At 44.8% G+C, this 24588-nt stretch overlaps 1 protein-coding gene across 1 annotated transcript; it reads right to left on the bottom strand.

The window, feature by feature from the left end:
- Positions 1–503: 503 nt before the first annotated feature.
- Positions 504–23728, bottom strand: LOC129705241 (lysosomal protective protein-like). The gene is made up of 11 exons (XM_055648736.1): positions 23471–23728; positions 17148–17259; positions 16904–17041; positions 14572–14730; positions 12731–12822; positions 11429–11513; positions 9936–10085; positions 8841–8971; positions 4940–5102; positions 3966–4055; positions 504–1847 (listed from the first exon to the last, which is right to left on the bottom strand). The coding sequence occupies exons 1-11, from the start codon at positions 23623–23625 to the stop codon at positions 1764–1766; spliced, it is 1359 nt and encodes a 452-aa protein (XP_055504711.1). The 5' UTR covers positions 23626–23728; the 3' UTR covers positions 504–1763.
- Between the last annotated feature and the right edge of the window lie 860 nt (positions 23729–24588).

Raw genomic sequence — 24588 nt, 5'->3', positions numbered from 1 at the left:
CATTTCACTATACTTCCAATAACTTGAGCATGCCAAATCCAAGCTGGCAGCCAGTGATGCAGTATCACAATCGTTCTGTCTCCCACTTAATTAAGTTGTGGGAACAGTAAACAGTGTACGAGAGGTAGGAGTGGAAGTATTCCTGCATCCACTCATTTCAGTTGCAGAAGAAAATGATTGAAATGAAAAAAATGATGAAATGATTCAATTTATTGTCATTGTCAGTGTACAGTACAGAGACAACGAAATGCATTTTTAGCATCTCCCTTGAAAGGGAGACACAGGGCGTCGCGGTGTGCCCGCGCCTGCCGCCGTACATTCCATTACAGGCAAAGGTGGGTGAAGTGTCTTGCCCAAGGACACAACGACAGTATGCACTCCAAGCGGGATTTGAACCGGCTACCTTCCGGTCGCCAGCCGAACTCTTAGCCCATTGTGCTATCTGTCGCCTCGTTTCATTACGCCCCATCTCCTCCAAACAAAGAAAAAGCAAAGGCACCACCACCATTCTACAGTTTTAATAGCCAAACAGGTAATTATATTTAAACAATTGGAGAACAAAAGTTATTTGCAGAAAATGAAAAGTGATCTTGGATTTGTGCTTTATTTTCTGAGATGTTCATGTTTTATAGAGATTGGAATCTCCCGGTTCATCCTGGAAGTTGACAACCCACCCCTATCTCGAGGTGCATGATAAAGGAAGTAGATTTTTAGTTAATTTGTTTGCATTATATTGTACTTCCATGTAACCTGTTGAACCAGGCATCTGGCACTTGACAGTCAAAACACACCCCAGTTCAGTGCGGTTACTAGTTTAGAGATGGTATGTTTCTCGAAACATCAAAGGTGCCGCTGACTGGATCAACACGGGCACCTAGATCAATGTAAACTGAGCATATGCCAAATAGGGTTCTTCTATAACTCTAACCTTGTTAACTAGAAGGAATATAATGGACAGGGCAAAGTTTGCATTGTGCTGAGGCTGACTCCTGAGGTGTTCCAACCATGGTCACTCCCAGCCTGGTACGAGTTGGCTCTTGTTCAATGCAGATCCAGTGTAGTTCTGGGTGAGGCACTTACTTTGTCTGCTGTAGCTACTGCTGAGAGCAGAGTCTGTCTCGGTATAATTATAAGATTTAGAATGAGGAAGCAGAGATTTGGTATTGTGTTCCATCTAACATTTACCATGAGTGTTATCTACATAACCCTTTCCACAAACTAAGAGTAGCTCTCTGGAAAAATGCATTGCGGGAGTGGGGTTCCTGCCCCTTCCCAGCAGAGGTGAAGTTGTTGAATGTGTTCAATAGTCTCTGACCTTTGGGGTTTAGAAAATCATTAACATAACATTGTATTCAATCATTCATGAAGAAGTTCCCTCAAGAAATTGATTTGACTTGTATTTTTTCCTCTGATTAGAAAAATAGGCAAATTCCAAACAAGTAATTTTCCTAAATGATAAAGCAACACCACCAAACTGGGCTGAGTCGCCAAATTGGGCTGTGGGAATTTAAGGGCCTTTCCACTTCTTTCAATATGTAGAGGTTCTTCAAATGACTGGTAATGATACTTTGTGCATATCAGCCTGATGTAGTCTCTGTTTGGACCCGACTATCGCTGCTAGGACTTGGCTTAGCTAGGTGCCATTGATTTAATTGATGTACTGTGATTTAAAAAGCTCTGTTTGTGTGAGAGAAGCAAGAAAAGTGGCCAATCATAAGGCAATCGGATAGCCAGCGAGCTGGGAAGGCAAGGCTGGTGCTGTGTCAGTATGGAGAGTTGGAGAGGAAGCTCTCAAACATCTTCAAGGCTCGTACAGGAGCCCATTGTGGTACCATGTGTCCTGCTCCCTGTGGATAAAGAAGCATTAGAATTGGTCTCGTGCCAAATAAATGGTTATCACCATTCCCTGTTAACATAAGTTGAGCTGTACATCCTGATCCCAATCCATGCATCAAGGGAGGCCCATAATGCCTCCTGCTACAGCCCCCAGTAATGTCATAATACATTTCCCATGTCATTTTGCTTGGTGTTTTGTGACAACTGTTACACTGACGACCTGCTAACATTTCTTGCATGTGTCTGGACTCGTGCTGGCCAGTGACATAGCAAGCTGTTGCCCAATCAAGAAGCATTGCCTTCACTGGGAACCTGGGTTAAGAGCCATGGTGATGAAGGCCACAACTCTAGCCAAGAGGAAGGACAAATGCCCATCAACAATGCCTGTGTGATGGTGACGCCACACATTTGGGTTGAACAGGAACCAAGGTCAGGAGATCAAATCCTGAGAACCAGGAATCAGAAAGGCAACACACTACCTCTCAGGATAACGAGGGATGGACACTCAATGGTGGGCTTTCCTGCAATACTCACCCTGAGGGTGAATACATATTGCATGTGGTGGACGCTGTTAGAGTGATTCAGGATGTGTAGGAAGGAACTGCAGATGCTGGTTTAAATCGAAGATAGACGCAAAATGTTGGGAGTAACTCTGGAGAGAAGGAATGGGTGACGTTTTAGGTTGAGACCCTTCTTCAGACTGATGTCAATGGAGAGGGAAGTACATGGATGAGGAAGTGTAAGATGTGAAAAGAGGACAAAGGGAATGAAGGTCAAGGAAAATGTAGAACAGATCATTGTTAGCTGGGAGAAAGTAACATCAAAGCAGAGATAAAATGTAGTTGGAGACAGTAAGACCAGTTGGAGAACTGGGAAGGAGGCGGGATGGAGAGAGACAGAGAGGGAAAGCAAGGGTTTACTTGAAGTTAGAGAACCCAATGTTCATACCGCTGAGGTGCAAGTAGCCCAAGCAAAATATGAGGTGCTGTTCCTCCATTTTGCACTGACAATGGAGGAGGCCCAGGACAGAAAGGTCAGTGTGGGAATGGAAGGGGAAGTTAAAGTGTTTAGTAACCGGGAGATCAGGTAGGTTTAGGTGGACTGAGCGGTGGACTTTAGGTGGACTGAGCAGAGGTGTTCAGCGAAAAGACCACCAAGCCTGTGCTTGGTCTCGCCGATATATAGGAGTCTACGCCTGGAACAGTGGACACAGTAGATGAGGAGCTACAAGTGAACCTCTGCCTGGGTATAGTGACAGGTGTTGCATTTCCTGCAGTTGCAGGAGAATGTACCAGGGAGTTGCGGAGGGAACGGTCTCTGCGGAAAGGGGGGGAGATGGGAAGATGTGGCCAGTGGCGGTGGCAAAAACGTCGGAGGATTATGTGTTGTATGTGATGGCTGATGGGGTGGAAGGTGAGGATTAGGGGGATTCTGTCCCTGTTAGGATTGGCGGGAGGCGGAACAATGAGCAGAGCTGCGGGATATCGAGGAGACCCTGGTGAGGGCCTCATCCATGATGGAAGAGGGGACACCCCGTTCCCTAAAGAATGAGGACATCTCCATTGTCCTGGTATGGATCACCTCATCTTGGGTGCAGACTGAGGAATTGGTAGTAGGGGATAGAGTCTTTATAGGAAGCAGGTTGGGAAGAAGTGTAGTCTAGATAGCTGTGGGAGTCAGTGGGTTTGTAATAGATGTCAGTTGATAGTTTGTCTCCTGTGATGATGACGGTGAGATCAAGAAACAGTAGGGACATGTCAGAGATGGTCCAGGTGAATTTGAGTGCAGAATGGAAATTAGTAGTAAAGTTAATGAAGTCAGTGAGTTCCAGGTGTACACCAGCCCTATCCCCAAATTCTGCCTCCGTTACATTGACAACTACATTGGTGCTACCTCCTGCACACATGCAAAACTCACTGACTTCATTAACTTTAACACTAATTTCCATTCTGCACACAAATCCCCAGTCTGAAGAAGTGTCTTGACCTGAACCATCACCTGTTCCTTCTCTCCAGAGATACTGCCTGCCCCACTGAGTCACTCCAGCATTTTATATCTATCTTTGTAGTGAGACAGTCCTTGTCCTACAGTAATAACTTGACTTCTAGTGGAGAGGGAGGGTTAGTTACCTTGATAGTCAGGAAAGTGAGGTTTCCATACTGCTCGTGGAACCCAGCAATCTGGTTATTACAAATCCATGGTTTGTAGTCGGCCGTTTTCTGATGATGAAGGAGACAATCAGTTACTCTCATGGGACTACACAACTGCAGCTGAGGAGAGCCCCTCTTGCAATCTCCCTCCCCAATCACACAAACTGGAGCTTCCTCTCTCCTGACAGAGACACTGTTATTCCACTGAATTACGATCCTCCAGGCTTCTGTGAGATTGAGTTCTGCACACCCTGCTGGGGAGCTGCTGTAGATGGGGAGAGCCTTTGATAGAAAGGACACCCGATAATTGGGATTATCTCAGTGCCTGGGTTTAATTTCAGAGGCCAAGTATCTTTCACAAGACATTATCTTCATTTTTAACCGTCTCACCCTTATCACCACAGCTCCATAGTGCCTGCAGTGTGTATCATCTACACCACGCCCGCAATGATAACCCAAGCCATGAGGCATCCATTACTCAGTAGGACAGGGCATCAGGTGCAAGGGAAAACCACTGACTACTCTCTACCAACTTGGAATTGCATCAGCCTGCCTGGTCACTAGCTGTAACTTCTTTAATTAACCATCAATAGAGGGGTCCATAACCAGCACAACTGTGTAAAAGAAAGAGTCCGATCCACCTTCTCATGGCAGTTAGCAAAGGGTAGTAACTTGCCCTTCACAGCTGCATCCATCGCCCAAAAGTGATTTTAATCAGTAAGGATTCAGAAAGAAGCCCTAGCAAATATTTCTTCATAAATCTGAAAACCCAGATATTTTCTCTAGTCGGGAACTTGCTACTTTTTTCCCCCTTCCTTAACATGTATGATTCATTGTTTCCACACATCCCTGGGGCAGACTAGCTGTGCAAATAACAAAGGCACAATAATAGCGACCAACATGTCTAAAGGTCTAGGTAGAACACCACAGTGACCGACTGGGTGGCAGCTTACCTTCTGATTCAGTGACATCACAAACCAATGGTCTCCCAGAAAGTTGCAGGCCATGTCTGTGTCCCCATTATAGACGAGGGCACGTAGACCCTTACTGAGAAGCGCCAGGTAGAAGTCGTGCATGGTGGAGTAGATGCGGTAATAGTGTTTAGAAACCTTGTCACTGTAGATGGATGAGCGCAGGTTAGAATAAATCAACAATAATCACAGTTCAAATCCTGAGTGTAGCAAGTTCAGGAGTATCTAAGCAGAGTTTAAAATTCTCAAGGGTTTGATTGGATAGATTTTTGTTTTTTATTCCACTGTCCCACTTAGGAAACCTGAACGGAAACCTCTGGAGACTTTGCGCCCCACCCAAGGTTTCCATGCGGTTCCTGGAGGTTCCCGGTGGTAGAGCTCCTTCAGTGACTACCTTTTACTCCCTTTGTTCTTGTTCAAATATGCAAGAATTAGGACAGACATCAAAGTTCTAATCTCGTGAACAATAGACTCATTGATAATTTCCAGGCCAAGCTTTTTACTTCTTTGTACGTGCTGGTTCCTTGGTAAACCATTCCAATATTAATCCCAAACACTCTTCTAACAGCAAACAACTTCTTCCAGCATCCTGGCTAATATTTCTCTCTCACAAATCACAAGCAGGTTGGCCTATCATTGTCAAATTAACGTTTATAATCTTGTTTCTGTAAATTCACTCCTATGTTACAAATTGGACTCTAATTGGGTAACCGCAAAATCACAAGAGCAGCTTTATCCTACAGCTATGTCGGGCACAAGAAAAAGCATGATCCAGCTATCTACTTGCCCATCAGTCCACTCACAGCCATCAAAGAGTTGAACAGGTCGTCAAGCTTGCTATAAGCTATCACCTATTTTACAACCTTTGATTAGGAAGGGAAGTGGGGAGCATAGATGGAATTATAGGCCAGTGAACCTCACAACAGTAGTAGAGAAGCTCTGGGAGAGGATTGTTTGAGATGGAATTTACATAGAGGGTGCGATTGCCTGGAATGCACTGCTGGGGGTGGTGGTGAAGGAAGATATGATAGTGGTTTTTAAAAGACTTTTGGATGGACACATGGATACACACAGAATGGAAGGATATGGAATACATTCATTCAGATATATGTTGATATGCGGGGCATCATTGTGTGCCAAAAGGCCTACTCCTGTGCAGTACAGTTCTAGATTCTATGTTCTAACCTGTTTACTAATGTTCAGGCCTGTTTCTGACAGCATTTACACTTCAGGCCTCGGTACAAACAGTGCAGATGCAAGCCATCTATATATTGATTGAGAAGCCTTTCCTTGTGAATACACCAAACAAATTCCACCCCATCCAACCCCTAGCACTATGGCAGTCCTCTCAGTCAATATCTGGGAAGTTAAAATCCACCACTGTTACAACCTTAATATTCTTCCATCTATCTGGGATCATGCTGTATTTGTACCCTGGAACTTTGAGCTGCCCGTGCTGTTGATCCTTCAGCCACCTCGCAGTAATAACTACAGTATCTAGTTCCAAGTTCCTAACCATGCCCTGAGCTCGTCCCCGCCTTCTCCTCTTATCTCTTAAATGTCCACCAACTTTCATGGCTGGATATTGCAGGTCTGCAGAGTTTTAATCCGACTTGTTGGTCGTAAAATGTTTCAGTTCTGTCTACTCCGTGCTGTTTCTGTGGTTAAGCACACACGTGCTGTGTTGCAACAGCAGTCAGCTGGCACCTCGTCACTATTAGTTATGCCTGGCGCTGCTCCCAGTATGCCCATCTCCTCCCCTTGCAGAGAATGAGGGTTGGTTACCTAGCTTGATAGTAATGGCAAAGTGAACGATATAGTGTAAGGTTTAAGGTTACAAGTTGTGGTGGTGTACATTTCTGCTGCTGATGGTCCACACTGCCTTGTGAACAGCCTGCTTTGAGCTGCCAGATCTGGTCTGAGTCTATTCCACACAGCACATGGAAGGTTTCCTCGATGTGCAGACAGGACTTCACCAGCACAAGGACTTTGGTGGTGGTCACTTCTACCAGCGTTTTCATATTCAGATGTGTCTGCCACGGTAAACTGGCGAGGATGAGATCAGGTTGGTTTATTCCTTGTGGTGCTTCACTCACCACTGGCCACAGACACCATCTAGGTGCTCCTATCCTTCCACATCAGTCGAAAATACATAGTGTGGATCTCGATGGTCCCACCCAGGATACATTCTGTGCAATTGCTGCTTCAGCTGCAGCTTCCAAGTGTTATTCAACTGGAACAGCACGGCTTTGTCAGCGGAGGAAGGGCAGTGACTGATGACCAGGAGGTTACTGTGTCCTTGTTTAGCCTGATTGCCGAAGACTTCATGGGTACTGACATCAAAGTTGGTACTCGAGACAATTCCCTCCCGCTTGTATCACTCTGTGCCACCACCTCCCAGGGGTCTGTCTTGCCGGTGGAACAGCATTACTCTGGAGTTGTGATGGGGGTAGTCTGGCACGGTGTCCAAGTACGGGTAGATGCACCACAAGTCTGTGGGACAGCTCTCCCCATTTAAATACTGGTCCCAGACTTTTGTGGGAAAGAGCACTGCAAGGTGAGCTGGGTTGACAATGACTTTAACACGTCTGAATTGGAGTTACTGTTAATGCTAAGTGGTTGGTCTGGTTTTATTCTCTCTGTTTAAACATGGCAACATTGGTATAAGTGAGGGACCTGGCCAATTTCAGAGGGCATTTAAGTAGGTATGTTACAAAACCTACCTGAATCGTCATTGGGAATCTGCCCTCAGCCATGGCCGCGATTTTGGCGCTGTTTGGAGGGGGCGGGTTTAAAACGCGATTTTTACTAGGCTGTACTAATCGCAGATGTTCAGCCTAGTAAATCATTAACGAAAAATCGCTGCAAGACCCGGTCGCAAAAGGTATTATTAGTTTTATAGGCCTCGATAATACAGTTCTAATAGTTTTTAAATTACTGTCTTATTCCGCAACCTCTCGCAGCCCCAGGGTTTTATAAAGCAAACAATTAAAGGTATGTACCTTATTTTTACATTAAATGGGGCATATATATAACCCTATATATCAAGTTATCTATAGCGAGTAGTTCATTTTGGGCTTTTTATATCCCGCAGTATTTTTCTCGGCATTTGAGGGCACTAATCCAGCGCGATATCAACGTTCTAAACCAGCGCGTTCCACATGAACCCACTAGAAAGCCGATTTAAATGGGCATTTATTTACAGCAATTGAACACTAAATTCCTTCCATTTGGCCTATAAATTAATGTAAATTAGATATAAAAATCATGTTATATTGTGAATTATTTGTGAATAATCTTTGGACACTTAGACTATTTAAAAATGTTAATCTTTCCTTAAGAAATGGGCTTTTGACTATCCAAGATCACAGCTTTTTTGTAATGTCCATTGAAAATCAATAGGGAACAAGATGCTAATTTCCGAGTATGAAAATGGCCATAACTTTTTTAATACTTGAGATATGAAAGTGAATTTGGTGTCAAATTAAACGTATTGTTATGCTTTATCTGATGGGATAAATTGCAGACTTGATTTTTAAAATCTCAAAATTTTGTAACATTGCTAATTTAAGAATCAACCACATGTAGAATCCTTTGCAGAATGCTTTGGTGAAGTGATGTGTTTTTACAACAGTTTGATAGGTTTTCATGTTCATAAGTTGGATTTATTTTTTTAATTAGAGATCTTACTGAATTTAAACTCTCCAGAAGCTGTGCTTGCAATTTAATCTTGGGTTTTTGGAATGTTGGTCCAAATCTCTGATTACCTGTTCCACTCGCATGCTCTGTGAAAAGCCCTGTGCGAGTCATTTTTCGTTAGCTGACCCAACTGGGTCAGTAACCTGTCCAGGTCATGTTTGGAGTTTACGACATATCCTCTTACCTGCAGAGGTCCCAGCTCTGGACATTTCCTGGGATGTGCAGGGCCATTCGCACGTCAGCACGATTTAGCCAGAGCCATAGAGTTGTATCATTGAGGCATGGAGGTTTAAATTCATGGGCTGCTACTGCGGTCTGGTGAGAGAAAAGAGACAGCAGCCGTCGATCTGCTAGTCTTAGAATAAGGGGTAAGCCATTTAGAACGGAGATGAGGAAATACTTTTTCACACAGAGTTGTGAGTCTGGAATTCTCTGCCTCAGAGGGCGGTGGAGGCCAGTTCTCTGGATGCTTTCAAGAGAGTTAGATAGAGCTTTTAAAGATAGCGGAGTCAAGGGATATGGAGAGAAGGGAGGACCGGGGTACTGATTGTGGATGATCAGCCGTGATCACATTGAATGGTGGTGCTGGCTCGAATGACCTACCCCTGCACATTTGTCTATTGATGGTGTACCACTACAGAGTGAGAAACTTCCACCCAGCATCAAAAACATCCACAACTCTTCGCAAAGTTATGGGCAAGATCATTTTGGATATGCTTAAACTATTTAATTCAAACAAATATATAGAGCCTGGAGCATAATGGAGGGGTTTTGGCCCTGTGGGATCCTGCAGGGTGACAATTAAGGGGAAGGGATTGGACTCATCAACTCTACACAGGGAGAGTTGGGCCCATTGGGATTCAACAGAAATCAATGCTCGAGAGGCGATCTGGTCTGTCAAAAATGTGTGCAGTGATAGTCCTTGGGCAAGGGTTAATTCTGATCATATTTTAAGTTGGATGCATTGGAAAGAGGGTGGATCCATGGGATTTGATATGCTGAACTAGAGTCATTGGCTCATTTGAATTTTAAACCATGGAGTGTATGGCAAGGGTGGAGTGGTCAAACTATTGGACTGGTAAAATAGCTTGGACTGATGATCCAGAGACAAGAGTCAACGCTCACTGTGGCAACTGGAGCATTGATATTCAATGAATGGGAAGTGGTGCTCCTGTTGGCATTTTATACAATGGAGAGAATGTGAGCATTGGACATTTGTACACATGGGAAAGGGATGAACCCTTCAAAGCTTTCCGGGAAAAGGCAATGATCTTCATACCTTAACTGTATCAAATTGGTAAAACTGGAAGAGATTCTTCATGTCTTTTTGAAAGCGTGCATGGTATCTCTCCAATCCCCCAGCACAGTCCATGTACAGTGAGTACAGATTGAGTCCACTCTCGAAGACTATTAAATTAACTGCACGGAGCTGTTAAAATAAAAAAAATAAAATAAAAAAAGTATCAGGTTAACTCAACTAGTGGTTCGTTCCCCTTCCACCAAATCTGGGTCCCTCGCCATCCAAGAACATCTTAGGCCAACGGTCATACCAACGCAAGCTTAGGGCCACATACAAAAACCGATGAAGAGCTGTGAAGGTCACCATACAAACAAGCCTGCTGCAGTCTGGGTTTTCAACATATAGATAAGAGTACAAAGGCGAATGTCGTGTTAAACAGAGTCAAATCAGACAATGTTCAACTTGAGAAAAAGAGTGGGCAGTTATTCTCAGTCAACTGGGTGTGTATTCATCTGCCAATCACCACAACAACAGATGATGCAGTCATTGTCCCCTTGCTGCTGCCCGTGCAGTCGTTCACTGCCCTGTTCACTACAGTAACTGTGGACCCTTTGAATTGAGTGGAAAGTGCTTTGGGGACATTGACGTTTCAACAATCCTGCCGAAATGACAGACGATGTTTTGGGTCAGGACCCTTCTTCAGACTGATGGAGTAGAGGGGAGATAGCTGGTAGAAAGAGGTGAGGGGGATGGTGGGGTGGATTCCAGCGAGGAGGGATTGATTAGCAGATGAGGAAGAAAAGGGTGGAGATAGCAACCATGGCTGGAGGTGATAGGTGGTGAAGGCAAAATGGCGCAAATGGCAGATTCTGATGACCAGAGTCTGCCAGAGGTGTGGCTGGTGGTACTGGTGGGGTGGGTGATGGTATTGGGAGTTGATGTACTCTTTCCACCATTTGCACCGAGCTACTGTGTGCTCAACAACTGGAAACAAGATTTTTAATGTCAACCCATTGTCCTCCAGATCTTGAGCGATTGATGAAGCAGTGATTCCCCTGGTTCAGTGAGGGTGCCACATGATTTCAAGGCTGTCAGATCATCATTTGAATCAATTCCTCTGTCAACCTGGTCACGTCTAACCATGAATTTAGTACAGAATAACTGCTCCAAAGGTCTGGTGTTGGCCTTCCCCTGGAGCAGACTGAATGTAAGTGGGGCCCAACACTTAGGATATAAGCCTGGGGGAGGATGCTGTTGTTGGTTTGCTTACCCCGCCAGTGGATTTGAAGTATTTTGCAGAAATATTGTGGGTAGTTTCACTCCATTGCTATGAGGTGTCTGATTTAGTTTAGTCCAGGTCTCAAAAATGTACAGAGGAGTAGGAATTACTGCTGCCCGAGACACCATGAGTTTTGTGTTATTCGCAGCCACTCCTATTGTGTCTGTTTTATTATTGGCCCCGGACATAGTAAGCAGAAGCTGCAGTCTGATGTAGGTGGTCTGTCATGGAAAAGAAGTGAATGGGAACCTACTGAATCTATACAGTCGCTCTTAGTGTTGTTGTGGAAGTTGCAGGATCCATCTATGCAGCAAAACCGATTCAGGTTGGCCCAGAGTCTAAGGGAAGACAGAAGGAGAAAAATAATGTGATCTAGTAGGTTGGGCACCTTCACCACACCGCACTTCCACCCTTGCCCTTGCTTAATCCCACAGCAAGATCATTCTGCAGCTGCCCTTGCCCAATATTTCCCTATCTCTGCAGAAGGGAGATACTGAGAGACCCCTTATTGCCATACCCACACTCAATTCTCCAATTTTGGGTTATTACATCACCTTATGGGCCCCCACCCCCCACCCCCCCACCCCCCCCCCCCCCCCCCCCCCTCCCTGCACCTCCTTGGATTCACACCTATTTCTCCCCTTCCATCCAAATTCTTCCCGCCAGCTACACAATTCACAACTATTTAATCCTTCTGTCACACACATTCTATCTTTACATCTCTGGCCTTTGTCCAAACATCTGCCTATTACACATCCCTCCTCACCTGTATCAATCCATTACTGGGCTGGCTTTATCCTGCCCCTCCTCGCTTCCCGATTTAAAATTATACTCTTTGGTAATTAATTTTCCGTCCTGGTTCGGACTGTCTACTTTTTTCTAAATGTCAACTGTTATGTTTAATGTCTTTGCTTCAGAATGTAATCTGTTGCAAGAGAATGGAAGTGACACAATGCCCAATTGATTATGTTTGTTATGTTTTCATTATCAGTGCTGTTTCTCTCGCGGGATTGGCATGGCCCGAAGAACACATCTGCTGGAGAACACAAGCTGAGGTTAGGAAGCTCAGCCCTGGCCCTGAAGCTACTGAATCAGTTCAAAGGCCAGCAGGAAGAAGCTGCCAAGGCAGCAACCATGCTCTTTTTTTTTTAATATTCCCTTGTTTCTAACCTGTGCCCTGAGAGTGTGTTTGTCTAACCCTGGGATTGTATGATGGAACAGCATAGAGGCGGTGCATGCTAGAACAATGTGGAGTTAGCTTCACTTTGTGTGTCACCCTGGGAATGTGTGACACAATGATGTTGAGGGAGCTTCACTCTGTGTCTAACTCTAGGAGTGTGGATTTCAACAGTGTTGAGGGAGCTTCATTCTGTCCCCAACCACACGCGCGCTGGAAGTGTCACTACCTCAGGGATATGGCGGTGGTGGGAATGGGAGATCATCTCTGGGGCTTCCGAGATATTGGTACAAAGTGATGGAGGGTGGGGGGCTCCCTGGAGACTGATCATGCAAACTTCTTTTCTTCCCAGTCTGGAGGTTCAAGCACTATACCTACACATCTCCGAGGAGTCCGTGGTAATATGCAAAGTAAACGAGTGACTGATCGTTGTAATACAAGCTGCTCAGACCATTCCCAACCGCAAACCCCTGCAAGAGAGGACAGAGCATCACCAGAGCATCAAACACTGGGATCGTGTTGCATTCAAGCATACAGGTACCTTGTCCAATGAAACCATATTAGACAAACAGAATAGTGAGAACAGCTCCTCCCCATCTACAGCTGAGATAAGCCCACATACATGACTGGTGCCAATGATAAGTGTCACTTTAATATTTGCTGCTTTGGTCTTCTAAGCTACTAAAGGAATCGTCTCAAACCCTTTTCTTGGTAGGTAAAATTCTGGCATGAGTCAGATGTCCAAATTCTCCTCCAGCAACTGAAGTAGAATAAGGAACGTTGCCTATTTCCTTCGCTCCATAGATGCTGCTGCACCCGCTGAGTTTCTCCAGCACTTTTGTCTACCTTCGATTTTCCAGCACCTGCAGTTCCTTCTTAAACACAATACAATAAGATTCAGCATCACTAAAGCAGTTATCTGGGTGTGTACACGCTGCAGTTTGTGGGAGCTTGCTCATGGCTCTCTGCATAATTGAAACCTGATGTTTTTTAAAAAAACAGAATGCTGGTAAAATACTCAGTAGGTCAGGCAGCTTCTGTGGATGGAGAAACAGAGTCAACATTTCAGGTCTTTGTCGCAACTCAGAGCGGAGAGAGAACAATGTGACTGGAGGATGCAAGTGGTGCTGGCCGAGTGGAGGGAGTGGAGGCTTGTTAATCACAACTGAGCTGCCTGAAGATAATGTAAACCAGGGAGATGAATGAGGACAGGATAAAAATTGCTGGTACACAAAATAATTCCACAACGGTTACAAATCCGAATTACAAGAACACTGGAAATTCTCAGCAGACCAGACAGCATCAGTGCAGAGGAAAAACAATTAATATTGCTGGTCTTCACCATCTGACAAAGATTGGAAAGGGTGCTTATCTAAAATTGATGAATTCGATATCCCACGGGTCACAGTGCAGCTCGACAAAATGAGGAGCTGTTCCCTGAGCTGACATTGGACTTTGTTGGAATATGTGCAGGAGGCCACACACGCACGCACACACGCTAGAAGTGAGTGGCAATGGGTTACTCCAGTGCTGTACACAGCACCAGAGCTATAGAATTGAACAGTATGAAGACAAGCCCCTCGGACCAACTCATCGAGTTTACTGGCAGCAATCTCCATTAGATTGTGTGCGAGGCTCAGTGATCCTGACGGGGTGGGATATTGCAACCTTCACGTGGTCCGCTCTATTTCGACAAATACAATCAACCTGGTGTGCACAATCAAATAGAACAAGTTGTCCTACAACTTTAGACTGTGCACGCCATACGCAAGAAGAAGAAGAAGAAGTGATCCTGACCACAGCTGGGACATGACATCCATTTACTAACATGAAAAATAGAGCAGGAGTAGGCCACAGCCCCCATACCTACCCCACCATTAAATATGACCATGGCTGATGTATGCTGGTCTCAACTCCTATTCTGTGCCAGTTCCCCTCAATGCCTCAATCTTCCAAATATTTATCTATCTCCACTTTAATAATCTAATGAATTCCAGAGACTCAACACATCTAAGAAATGCCCATGTACCTCGGCGTTAAATGACCGGTCTCTTATTTTGTGATTCTGTCCCTTTATTTGTCATTAGTGAAAGCATCCCAGCATATACTCTGTTAATCCCCTGACGATCTTATATTTTCAAATGTAATCTAACAGGCTGGCCCAGAAAAGTGCAAAGAAGGCTGACTGAGATCTGTACATTGAAATGAAGCATGCATACCTTGAAGTTAATTTTCGCTGTGCCCTCTGCAATCTTGAGGCTTAGGGTCGGAGTGTAAATCCCACCATAGCTTTCACCGAATATGTAGAAATCATTTTTTGTGAAGTTCGGGAACTTCCTGAAGAAATCCTGCAGGGCCAGGTAATTGCTCTCTGCGACCTACAGGAGTGGAGTGAATAGGGAGCAGGATTACTGGTTGCTTTCTGTGAAAAGATCAAAGGTTGACAGAGGCCAGCAGGCGCCTTCTTTGATATTTCTAGAGGAGGGTTGCCCTTGGCTTTAAGCTCCAGCCATGTCAAGGAGCTCTGACCTCAGTACATTTAGCATTGGAATGCTAGTGTTATGTTGCAGCAAGAGTGAGATACTGCCCTACAATTAAACAGAAAGAAGAGCAAGAAATGCCAGCAATGCTCAACAAGTCAAGAAGAATCTGTGGAGAGGGAAAACACGTTACAATTAGAGGTCAAAGACACCTAGTCAAGAAAGGTTGGTTTTAAGTTGCAGGGAATGTGGTGGTGATGGATAGGGCATGTCGACTAAGATGATGCCAAGGGCACCATGTTCATAGACCCTTCACCCACTTTGCCAGTTTGCATATTCGTGGTCCCAACCAGCTCATCTTAGCACCCAATCTGCCTTTCCAATTGTAGAACAAATTCACTTCCACTTCTCACCTGTGGTCTGAGGACCTTCCTTGAACAGAAGGCTAACCAGATACCCCCATCACCCCCAACCACCCCTCCCCACCCCCAACTCACTCATTCACCCGGCTGAACTTGTCCTCGCCTTAAACCATTATTCCTTCTATCCACTCCCTGCAAATCCAAGGTGTAATGATGGGAACCATATGGGCACAACTGTGGCTTTCTCTTTGTGGGGTACATGGAACACCATGTACACCATTTGTCTCTATCCCACCCCAATCCCTGAACTCGTATTCCATACCATGACAACAATATTGAAGCTGCTTCCTGCAAGTGTTCGGGATTTTGAAAATGTCACCACTGTTGCTGTCAGTTGCTATCCTCCTCTCAGTTTCTCACACATTCCAGACATGACTATTCCCTTTCTGGATCTCCGCCTTGGGGGAGGGATATCAATAGCCATTACAAACTACAGACTATATCATCTGGTTCAGCATTACATCTCTCACCCCTCAACTAGCTTCCAGCAAATATCTATTCCATTTCATTCTCACAGTTCCTGTATCATTACTGCATTTGAGACCTTGAGTACAGGTGACCTTTTTTCATGAAATGTGGCTTCTACACCACGGTCGACAGAATCCTTCAATTTCCCACATCCATTCTTTCCTCCAACATAGAGCACAGGGTAGGCTTCTCATGATCCTCACCTTTCACTCCCCCCCCCCCCACCCCCCCAAACTTCTACTTTCAACATCTATCCTTCACCCACATCAGATATACCTTCCCCTCTTTTAGAATCACAAAGGGACCATTCCCTAACCACTCTTCTATCTCCACCATTCACTGCTCTTCACATGGCATTGTCCCCAGGAGTTGCAAACCCCTGCCCTTTTATCTCACCCCAGTCAGAAATCCACTCTGCCTTTCCAGAAGTAGGCACAATTCACGGGTACCTCTCAATTGGACTTCATGCACACGGAGGTCTTTACATTGGAGAGAGTAAGAATAGATTGAGTGATCACTCTGCTGTTCACAGGGGTGACCCTGAATTTCCAAACGCCTGTCACTTTAATTTTCCTTCTCACAACCGCTCCATCACTGGTCCCCTGCACTGTTCCAGTGAATCAGCATGTTCCAGCCCTCCGGACTCAATATCCAGTGATTTCAGGTAACTCGCCACTTCAGCATTCAGTTCCCCACTAAATAAATTACATTCTGTTGGCTTTTCTAACTACTTGCTAACTAGGTGCATATCAACTTTTTGTGACTTATGCACAAAGGCATGCGGATATCTCTGATTCTCAGAGTTCTGTAATCTCTCACCGTATAGATAATCTTTCTTTTCTGCCCCAAATAGTGAACAACTTTCTTTTTGGACTGTACACCATTTAGGAAAGGGAACGTGATCACTGCCAATCTGACCCAAGTGAATCATTGCTACATAAACCAATGAAGAATGATCACAAAATGTCAATAGTTTACTGAGGTGAACAGCTCCAGAACCAGGAGTAAAGGAGATGGAGGGAACAAAGCAGCATTGGGTGAGATCTCTGGAGAAAGTTTACATTGAATATTTCCACTCCCTCTCCTTCATTAAATAGTGACCGAGCAACTAGAACCTATGACCTTCCAGCAGAGGCAGACAGGCCCAAACACGATAGCTCACGATCGGCTAGCCACGTTACCTTTTTATCATTAGTGGTGTAGTTTCCACTGTCGGAGTAGGAGAAGCCAACCCCAGCCGGGGACTCCAGGTACAACATGTTGGCTATCTTGTTCCAGCTGTACTTGTTAATGTAGAGTGTGTTGCCATCATCGTTCACCTGAAAACAGACACATCATTCAAGCGGTTCAAGTTTTCTACCCGATGAAACAACAGCCCAAAGCTCACACTCCCAATCCTCGTCATTGGGTCACAGGAAGACCTACATGAAAGGGTCCATTTTCAGCGAGGAATCCATCCAAGGAGCTGCACCCGGGTCCACCATTCAGCCACAGGACCAGAGGGTCTGTAGTTGGGTCTCGCTGAGACGTCACAAACCTGAAGGACAGAAAACACACAGTAAATAAGGACAATGACAGAGGACTCTGCAGGACCACAGACAAGTGAGCAACTCGTCTCACAGTCGCCAACTGGACATGTGACGGAGGGACATTCGTCAGGTCCACTTCGACTCTTCCCCTCTGATGGTTCCAAGAGCAATGGCAGGTAGAATTTAATCCTGTTAAGTGCAAGGTGTTGCATTCTTTTTTTTTTTTATATATTTTTATTAGAAGCAAACATATTATAAACATTTCATATATATCAGTCGTACATTATTAATATTATCAATTGTGGATTAGTTCTGCTTCTAGTTTTTTTTTTTAAAGATAGGGAGTAAGAGAGAAAGAGGAAAAAAAACCCCACAAATGTCAAGATTCGAAAAAAAAAGAATGGAATGATTTACTAATAATACATCTTTGGAGATAGGTTCGTGGATTATAAAGTATAAATTTTCATCTAATCCTGGGTTCAAGATTCGGTTAGGTTCCCGTGCTGGACCGATCTACCCCCAAGGTGTTGCATTCTAAAGGTTCTAATAATGGTAAAACATTGTCCATGAAGGGTAGGGCAATGTTTTTATTCATCATTATAAACATCATTAAGAAACATTGCATGGTCGTTATCACAGTTCTGTATCTGGGATCTTGCTGTGTACAGAATAATTCCTGCATTGCCTACAAGACTAAACTTTAAAGATCCAATGTTATCTGCAAAATACTCCAAGATATCTGCAGCAGTGCTCTCGAAAAGACACCCTCTGCTTTCTCTCATTCTGGCAACGTCCTGCACCAATGGCTCGTCTCCCTGCTGATTTACTAATGTTGCAATAATGACCAACTCCTGATGGTTAGAAAGGCTGTAAAGCAAAGACCTGCCAGTTGTAGTTTACATAACATTTGCTATCTTGTGACCACAACCGCTGTGATAAAGGCAGGTCAAGTTGTCCCTTTCATGGTCTCTTGACCAGCACAATCTACCCCCAACTGGAAGAGGTCATTGGAGGGGTCAGAACTCCTCCTCCACTGTGGATAGTCCCAACTCCCCAAGTATGATCACGTCAGATCCTCAGTGCCCTGACCAACCAGACCACACACACGCACTGCCTCTGGCCTCTGCTGTGGAATGGAACAGCATGCAAACAAGCCATTCGGCACAACTCATCCAATGCTGACCAGAGGATACCCCGGCACTTGGCCCAAGGCTCTTTATGCAAAAGTGATTCATGTGGACACCTAACGTGGGTAATTGCCATGTGCTGAAGAGCTTTGTCCTCCTTCCATGGAAAGGCTGTAACCACCGTTCAGGCACAGTCTCGGCTCAGTCACAACTCATTCCATCTTCTCCAGAAGAAGTCTGATCCCACTCGCTCATTATCTCGATTCACCTCCGTCTCAACAAGGGACATTGATAGACAACACCTCAGAGGAACAGCACAAGATGGCACCCAAGCCAGGAGACTCCTTGTGTGCTGGTCCCACAAGTGGATCAGCAATCATTCATTACGAAACTAAACATCTGAGGGTTGACAGTTATAGGGAAAGATTACAGTGGCTGGGACTGTCTCATTGAACATTACAGCACAGAAACAAGCCCTTATGCCCTTGTTGTAGATGCCAACCGTGATGCCGAATTAAACCAACCCCATTTGCCTGCATGATCCATATCACTCCATTTCCTGCCTGTTCATGTTTCCTTTAGAGAGAAAGCTGTGGATATTTGACTAAGTACATAAAATGATGAATTAGATACACAGACAATAGGTGCAGGAGTAGGTCATTCGGCCCATAAAGCCAGCACTGCCATTCAATGTAAACATTCAATGGCTGATCATCCACAATCAGTACCCCATTCCTGCCTTCTCCCCATACCCCTTGATTCCGCTAGCCCTAGGAGCTCTATCTAACTCTCTTTTGAATGCCTCCAGTGAATTGGCCTCTATTGCCTTCTGAGGCAAAGAATTCCACAAATTCACAACTCTCTGTGTGAAAAGGTTTTTACTCATTTCAGTTCTTATTCTTAAACTGTGGCCCCTGGTTCTGGACTCCCTCAACATTGGGAACATGTTTCCTGCATCTAGTGTGTCCAATCCCTTAATAATTTTATATGTTTCTATATTATGTTATATGTTTCCCCATTCTGGAGAGAATGGAAAGTGGAACGTTGGTGGCAGAGGGGTCAAATTTCCACAGTCAAAATCACAAAGAATTAAGATGAGGAATTTATTTAAAACACGACATGTAGTTAGAATCTGCAATGCACTGCATGCAGATGTAGTGGAGGCAGGTTTAAGAAGCTGTGTATTCTACAGGGAATTATACAAACACAAGGTGGAGAACAAATTTACATGAAGACAGAAGGGTGGAACTAGATAGCTGCCCTGAGAGCCGGCACAGTCAATATGTAGTCACAATGTGCAGAATAGAGTAATTGAGTTATAAAGCACAGAAACAAGCCCTTTGGTCCTATATCTATGCCAACCAATGTGAAGTAAAGATGCCAAAGGGATTGGGAATGGGGCAGGACATTGAAGTAAGAAACAGTTCTTGGGAACAATAAGAATCAGCTGTGGGATGTGCCACAGCCAAATGGAGATGAGTGAATCATTGCTCATCCCCAGACTTGGCATCAATTTAACTATCAGTTTTTTTCTAATCCGTAAAGTGTTAGTTATTTACTTGTGAAGCTCACCCTCAGGGGGGCTGGTTTACACAAGTTTTAAATCGGTAGGATGATAATCCCACCTTCTGCCCTCACTGACATCAGTACAGATTCTGAACTAATTCTCCAGTGACAACACCTACAGCTCAAAGGCATAACCTAGTGGCTTTTAAATCCCAATTTCTATTGGTTCCCCTGACTAATATTTCTCTCTCTAAAGGAGCAGATTTTCTCCCTAAACTGGTGCGAACCCTTATGGTGCACAAATTGGGCTGCTGTGTTCTCTGCAATACAACAATAAGTACACCTCAGAAGTATTTCATCAGTTGTAAAGCAGTTTGTGACGCTTTCAAATGTGACTTGCACCACATCAATAAGCTTTTTATCTTTCTATGTGGCTCTGACACTTATGGCTAAATAGAGATGCACTGCGCAGGTTATTAATAGTTGGACATTTTGAATTGGGTGATCATTAAAAAGATCTAGAAATACAATCTACCCATTTGCAAACCTCTGGAGATCACAAGTACATGATTCACACCCACACACAGAAATAAAGGCAGATTAATTATTCCCCCAATGTACCAATTGTGTTTTGCACTAATTTATTGGGGGGGTTTTTGTAGTCTTTTTCTTTTCACTGTCTTACAGAATTTGTGTGTAATTTAAGTGTGATTTATATGTATTTTATGGTTTTGTGTATCGTCTGAGTCCATGTGCCTGTGGTGTTGCTGAAAACAAGATTTTCATTGTACCTCTACCTCACCATACTGATGTGTATGATCATAAACCTGACTTAACATAACTTGCACTGATCGGATAGGATGGCACGTGATTCTATGAGTCACAAAGCGTCTGCGACTGTGGTTGGCTTCAAGCAACTCTAATCATTCTGTCCTAATTGATGATGGCAGTAAATTCCTGGGCTGTACAGAGTAGATTCCCCAGCTTCCATCTCCAGTCTGTCAGGGAATTGTCAGTGGGGATGGGAAAATCATGTCAATGGCCATTCCATCCCATGGGAAAATGGTAGGAACTCAACTGTCTAGGTTTGCATGGAAAAGAAGTGCTGGAGTAACTCAGCGGGCCAAGCAGTATCTCTGGAGGACATGGATAAATGATGGTTCAGGTCTAAGTTTGCATCTTGAGAATGATCACCAGACCCAGAACACAGAAATGTCACCTTGAAATCCTTGCCTGGCTTTTGTTTAAGCACAAGGGTCCTCTCCCCACAGACCGCTACTCTCAGAAGGAATGTCCAGAGGTGGTGCCTAGTGAACTGCAACCTGGTCCATCAGGTCCAGATGTCAGCTCATGAAGCCAGAATCCTCCTGAGTCGACATCTCCTTCAGCTGCCCAAACCAATGACTAATTTGGGCTTTACATATAAGCAGATGACAAGCTTGTCTCACTGATATGTTCCAATAATGAGTGACCATTGTAAGGGTAGATATTTCCTCTGATTTGCACTGCAAACTGTTAAATCTCAAATTTCGAAACAGGCTTTTCAATGGTCTCTGCCTCACAGAATTCGGAGTTAACTGAAGAGCCTTAGAGATATACAGGCCCTTTGGCCCAGCGAGTCTATGCAATCATCACCCACCCATTTATATCAATCCTCCATCTATCCCCTTATGTGGTGCCAGAACTGGATGCACTAAACTGGTGTTTTAAACCCAATGTTTATAAAAGTTCAAATTGACTTCCTTGATCTTGTTTTCTCTATCTCCATTTATAATGCCCTACACTTGATGGCATATTTAACAATTTTCTCAGTCTGCTCAGCTCACTTTTCATATACTAGCTAATTTACCAACAAATCTCTGTCTGTAACCCATCCAGGATGTGCCCTTCCTCCTTGCACTCTTCCAATCAACAACGAGCTTTAACCATTTTCTATCCATTCCACCAGCCTGTCCAGATCCCACTGACTTTCCTCTTGTGAGATACATCAAAGATAACTCTCATCCTTTTTGTAGACAAAAATGCTGGAGAAACTCAGCGGGTGACGCAAGGTGTATATGGAGCGAAGGAAATAGGCAACGTTTCAGGTCGAAACCCTTCTTCAGACTGATGTGAGGGGGGGGGGATGGGAAGAAGAAAGGAAGAGGTGGAGCCAGTGGGCTGAGGGAGAGCTGAGAAGGGGAGACATTTGGGACTACCAGAAATTAGAGAAGTCATTGTTCATACTGCTGGGGTGTAAACTGCCCAAGCAAAATATGAGGTGCTGCTCCTCCAATTTATGGTGGTCCTCACTCTGGCCATGCAGGAGGCCAAGGACAGAAAGGTCGGATTCGAAATGGGAGAAGGAATTGAAGTGCTGAGCCACCGGGAGATCAGGTTGGTTATTGCGAACCGAGTGGAGGTGTTCGGCGAAGCGATCGCCAAGCCTATGCTTGGTCTCACCGATGTAGAGCAGCTGACATCTAGAGCAACGGATGCAATTGATGAGGTTGGAGGAGGTGCGGGTAAACCTCTGCTGCACCTGGAAAGAGTGCTCCATAGATGCTGCCTCAACCGCCGAGTTTCTCCAGTATTTTTGTCTCCCTTCGATTTTCCAGCATCTGCAGTTCCTTCTTAAATATCCCATCCTTTTATTTCTCATTTCATTGCAAACTCCAGAAGCCTGTTCAGTTTTGATCACCCTCCTGCGGGAAAGGTGGCATTACACTGACAATGACAATTAATTGAATCATTTTTTTTTTTTCATTGAATCATTACGATGGAAAGAGTGCAGGAATGTTTTCAAGGATGCCGCTAGACTTGGAGGACTGAGTTATAGGGAGAGGCTGGCAACTAGGAGTTTATTACTTGGAGCATAGAGACTGAAGGATCTTATAGAGGTGTATAAAATGAAGGAAACAAATAGGTTGAATGCACAGAGTCCCTTACCCAGGGTAGGGGGATCCAGAAGGCATGGGTTAAGGTGCGAGGGGGAAATTTTAATAAGATTTAATAATAATTCACACAGAGTGTGGTGAATCTGTGGAATTCGCTGCCACAGAAGGTAGTTGAGGCCAGTTCATTGGCTATATTTAAGAGGGAGTTAGATGTGGCCCTTGTGGCTAAATGGAAGGGCCGAATGGCCTACTCCTGCACCTATTTTCTATATTTCTATAAGAAACTGAGGGGCATGTTTTCATACAGTGGGTATATGAAACGAGCTGTTGGATGAAGTAATTGAGGCAGATACAATAACAATAACGACGAGTTTCGCCGAAGGGCGAGTTCCCTGCTGTGTAACTATAATTAAGTGGCTACATGTCTTCCGCGTGACCATTGTTTAACAATGAAAAATCTCTTCGTAGACTAAAAAATCGAACGATTTGGAAAACCCAAAAAGGGGAAGCGGGCCGGAGAGTCGCTACTGTTTCTCCTGGAAAGTGATTAGAGACGATAACAGATATAGCATCTCCTTCAACCTCCCTTTCACCCAACTGCACACAGTTTAACCCAGTCTCTTCCCAGTCCTGTTTACCAGCAGAACTAGTCTCGGGCTCGGAGTTTCACCTCACTCAGCCCCCGGTGACATCAATCCCCCTTCACTCACCAGTAATGCAGATGTATGCCAGGACCTGCGTCCAGATACCCTGACCACTGCCTGAAGTTGATCCCGGCGCTCAGCCCGGGCAAGGAGAAGACTTCATCTCGGGAGGGTTGCCCCAGAGCGCCGCTCACACACAGCAGCAACAAGCACCGGAGCATCGTGGCTGGCTGGACAGGCGGAGAACGAGGGTGGCGACTAGGCGGGGAATGAGGAAGTAGGTTTGTTCATGCACTCCGGCTCCGGATAGAAATATCACATGATCGCCCACAACTGAAGTAGGGCTCTTGTAAACGTGCCAGAGGGTGCGTGTTGTGTGAGAGGGAGATAGAGTTAGAGGGAGGGAGGGAGTGGAATCCAGTGATAGTGGGAGATAATGAGAGGACTGCTGCAGCCCAGTCCTCGACCCCCACCCCCGTGAATCCCACATCAAGAGGAAGCGAGCAGAGCTCGGCTCCAGTTCATGTGTGGGTGGTGGAAACTTTCATGCCTGAGCTGCCGAGAAACCCCCGAACTTATCGCCCCAACACTTCCCAATCCAAGTAATTAGCAGAGCATTTTACCCCCACGATATTCACACAGCAACCAGGGATTTCACCAGGGCACTGTTTGGGAGAAAATCTTCAAGTTATGAGGAGAGATTGGATACGCTGGGGTTGTTTTCCTTGGAGCGGTGGAAGCTGCGATAGACCTGGCCGAGGTGTACACTACCGGGAAGGGCATAGATCGACTTGAAACGAAGAAACATTCCCCCTTATAAGTGGTGCCAAAAAACTAAAGGGCGTAAGTTTATAGTCAATACAAGAAGCTTAGAAGAAAACTCAGAAATAATCTTTTCACTGAGGGTGGTTGGAATCAGGAACACACTGCATGAGGTGGTGCTGGAGACGGAGACACCCACACATTTAAGAAGTACCTGGACAAGCTCAGTAATGTCAAGCTGTAAAACAAGATCGGCCTGGACAAAGCACAGTGTTCACAAGCCTTTTTGTATGGCTGTGGAACTGGCACATAAGCAGCTTGAGTATTTCTAGGTGAGATGTCAGCGCTCACACATGGGCATCAAATGGCAGGACAGGGTGACAAACATGTATTTGGTCAACATTGAGACCCTGATTCTGAGG

Source organism: Leucoraja erinacea, chromosome 17, assembly GCF_028641065.1.
Source record: "Leucoraja erinacea ecotype New England chromosome 17, Leri_hhj_1, whole genome shotgun sequence".
NCBI lineage: Eukaryota > Metazoa > Chordata > Chondrichthyes > Rajiformes > Rajidae > Leucoraja > Leucoraja erinaceus.
This window is presented reverse-complemented; position numbering and strand designations above follow the sequence as displayed.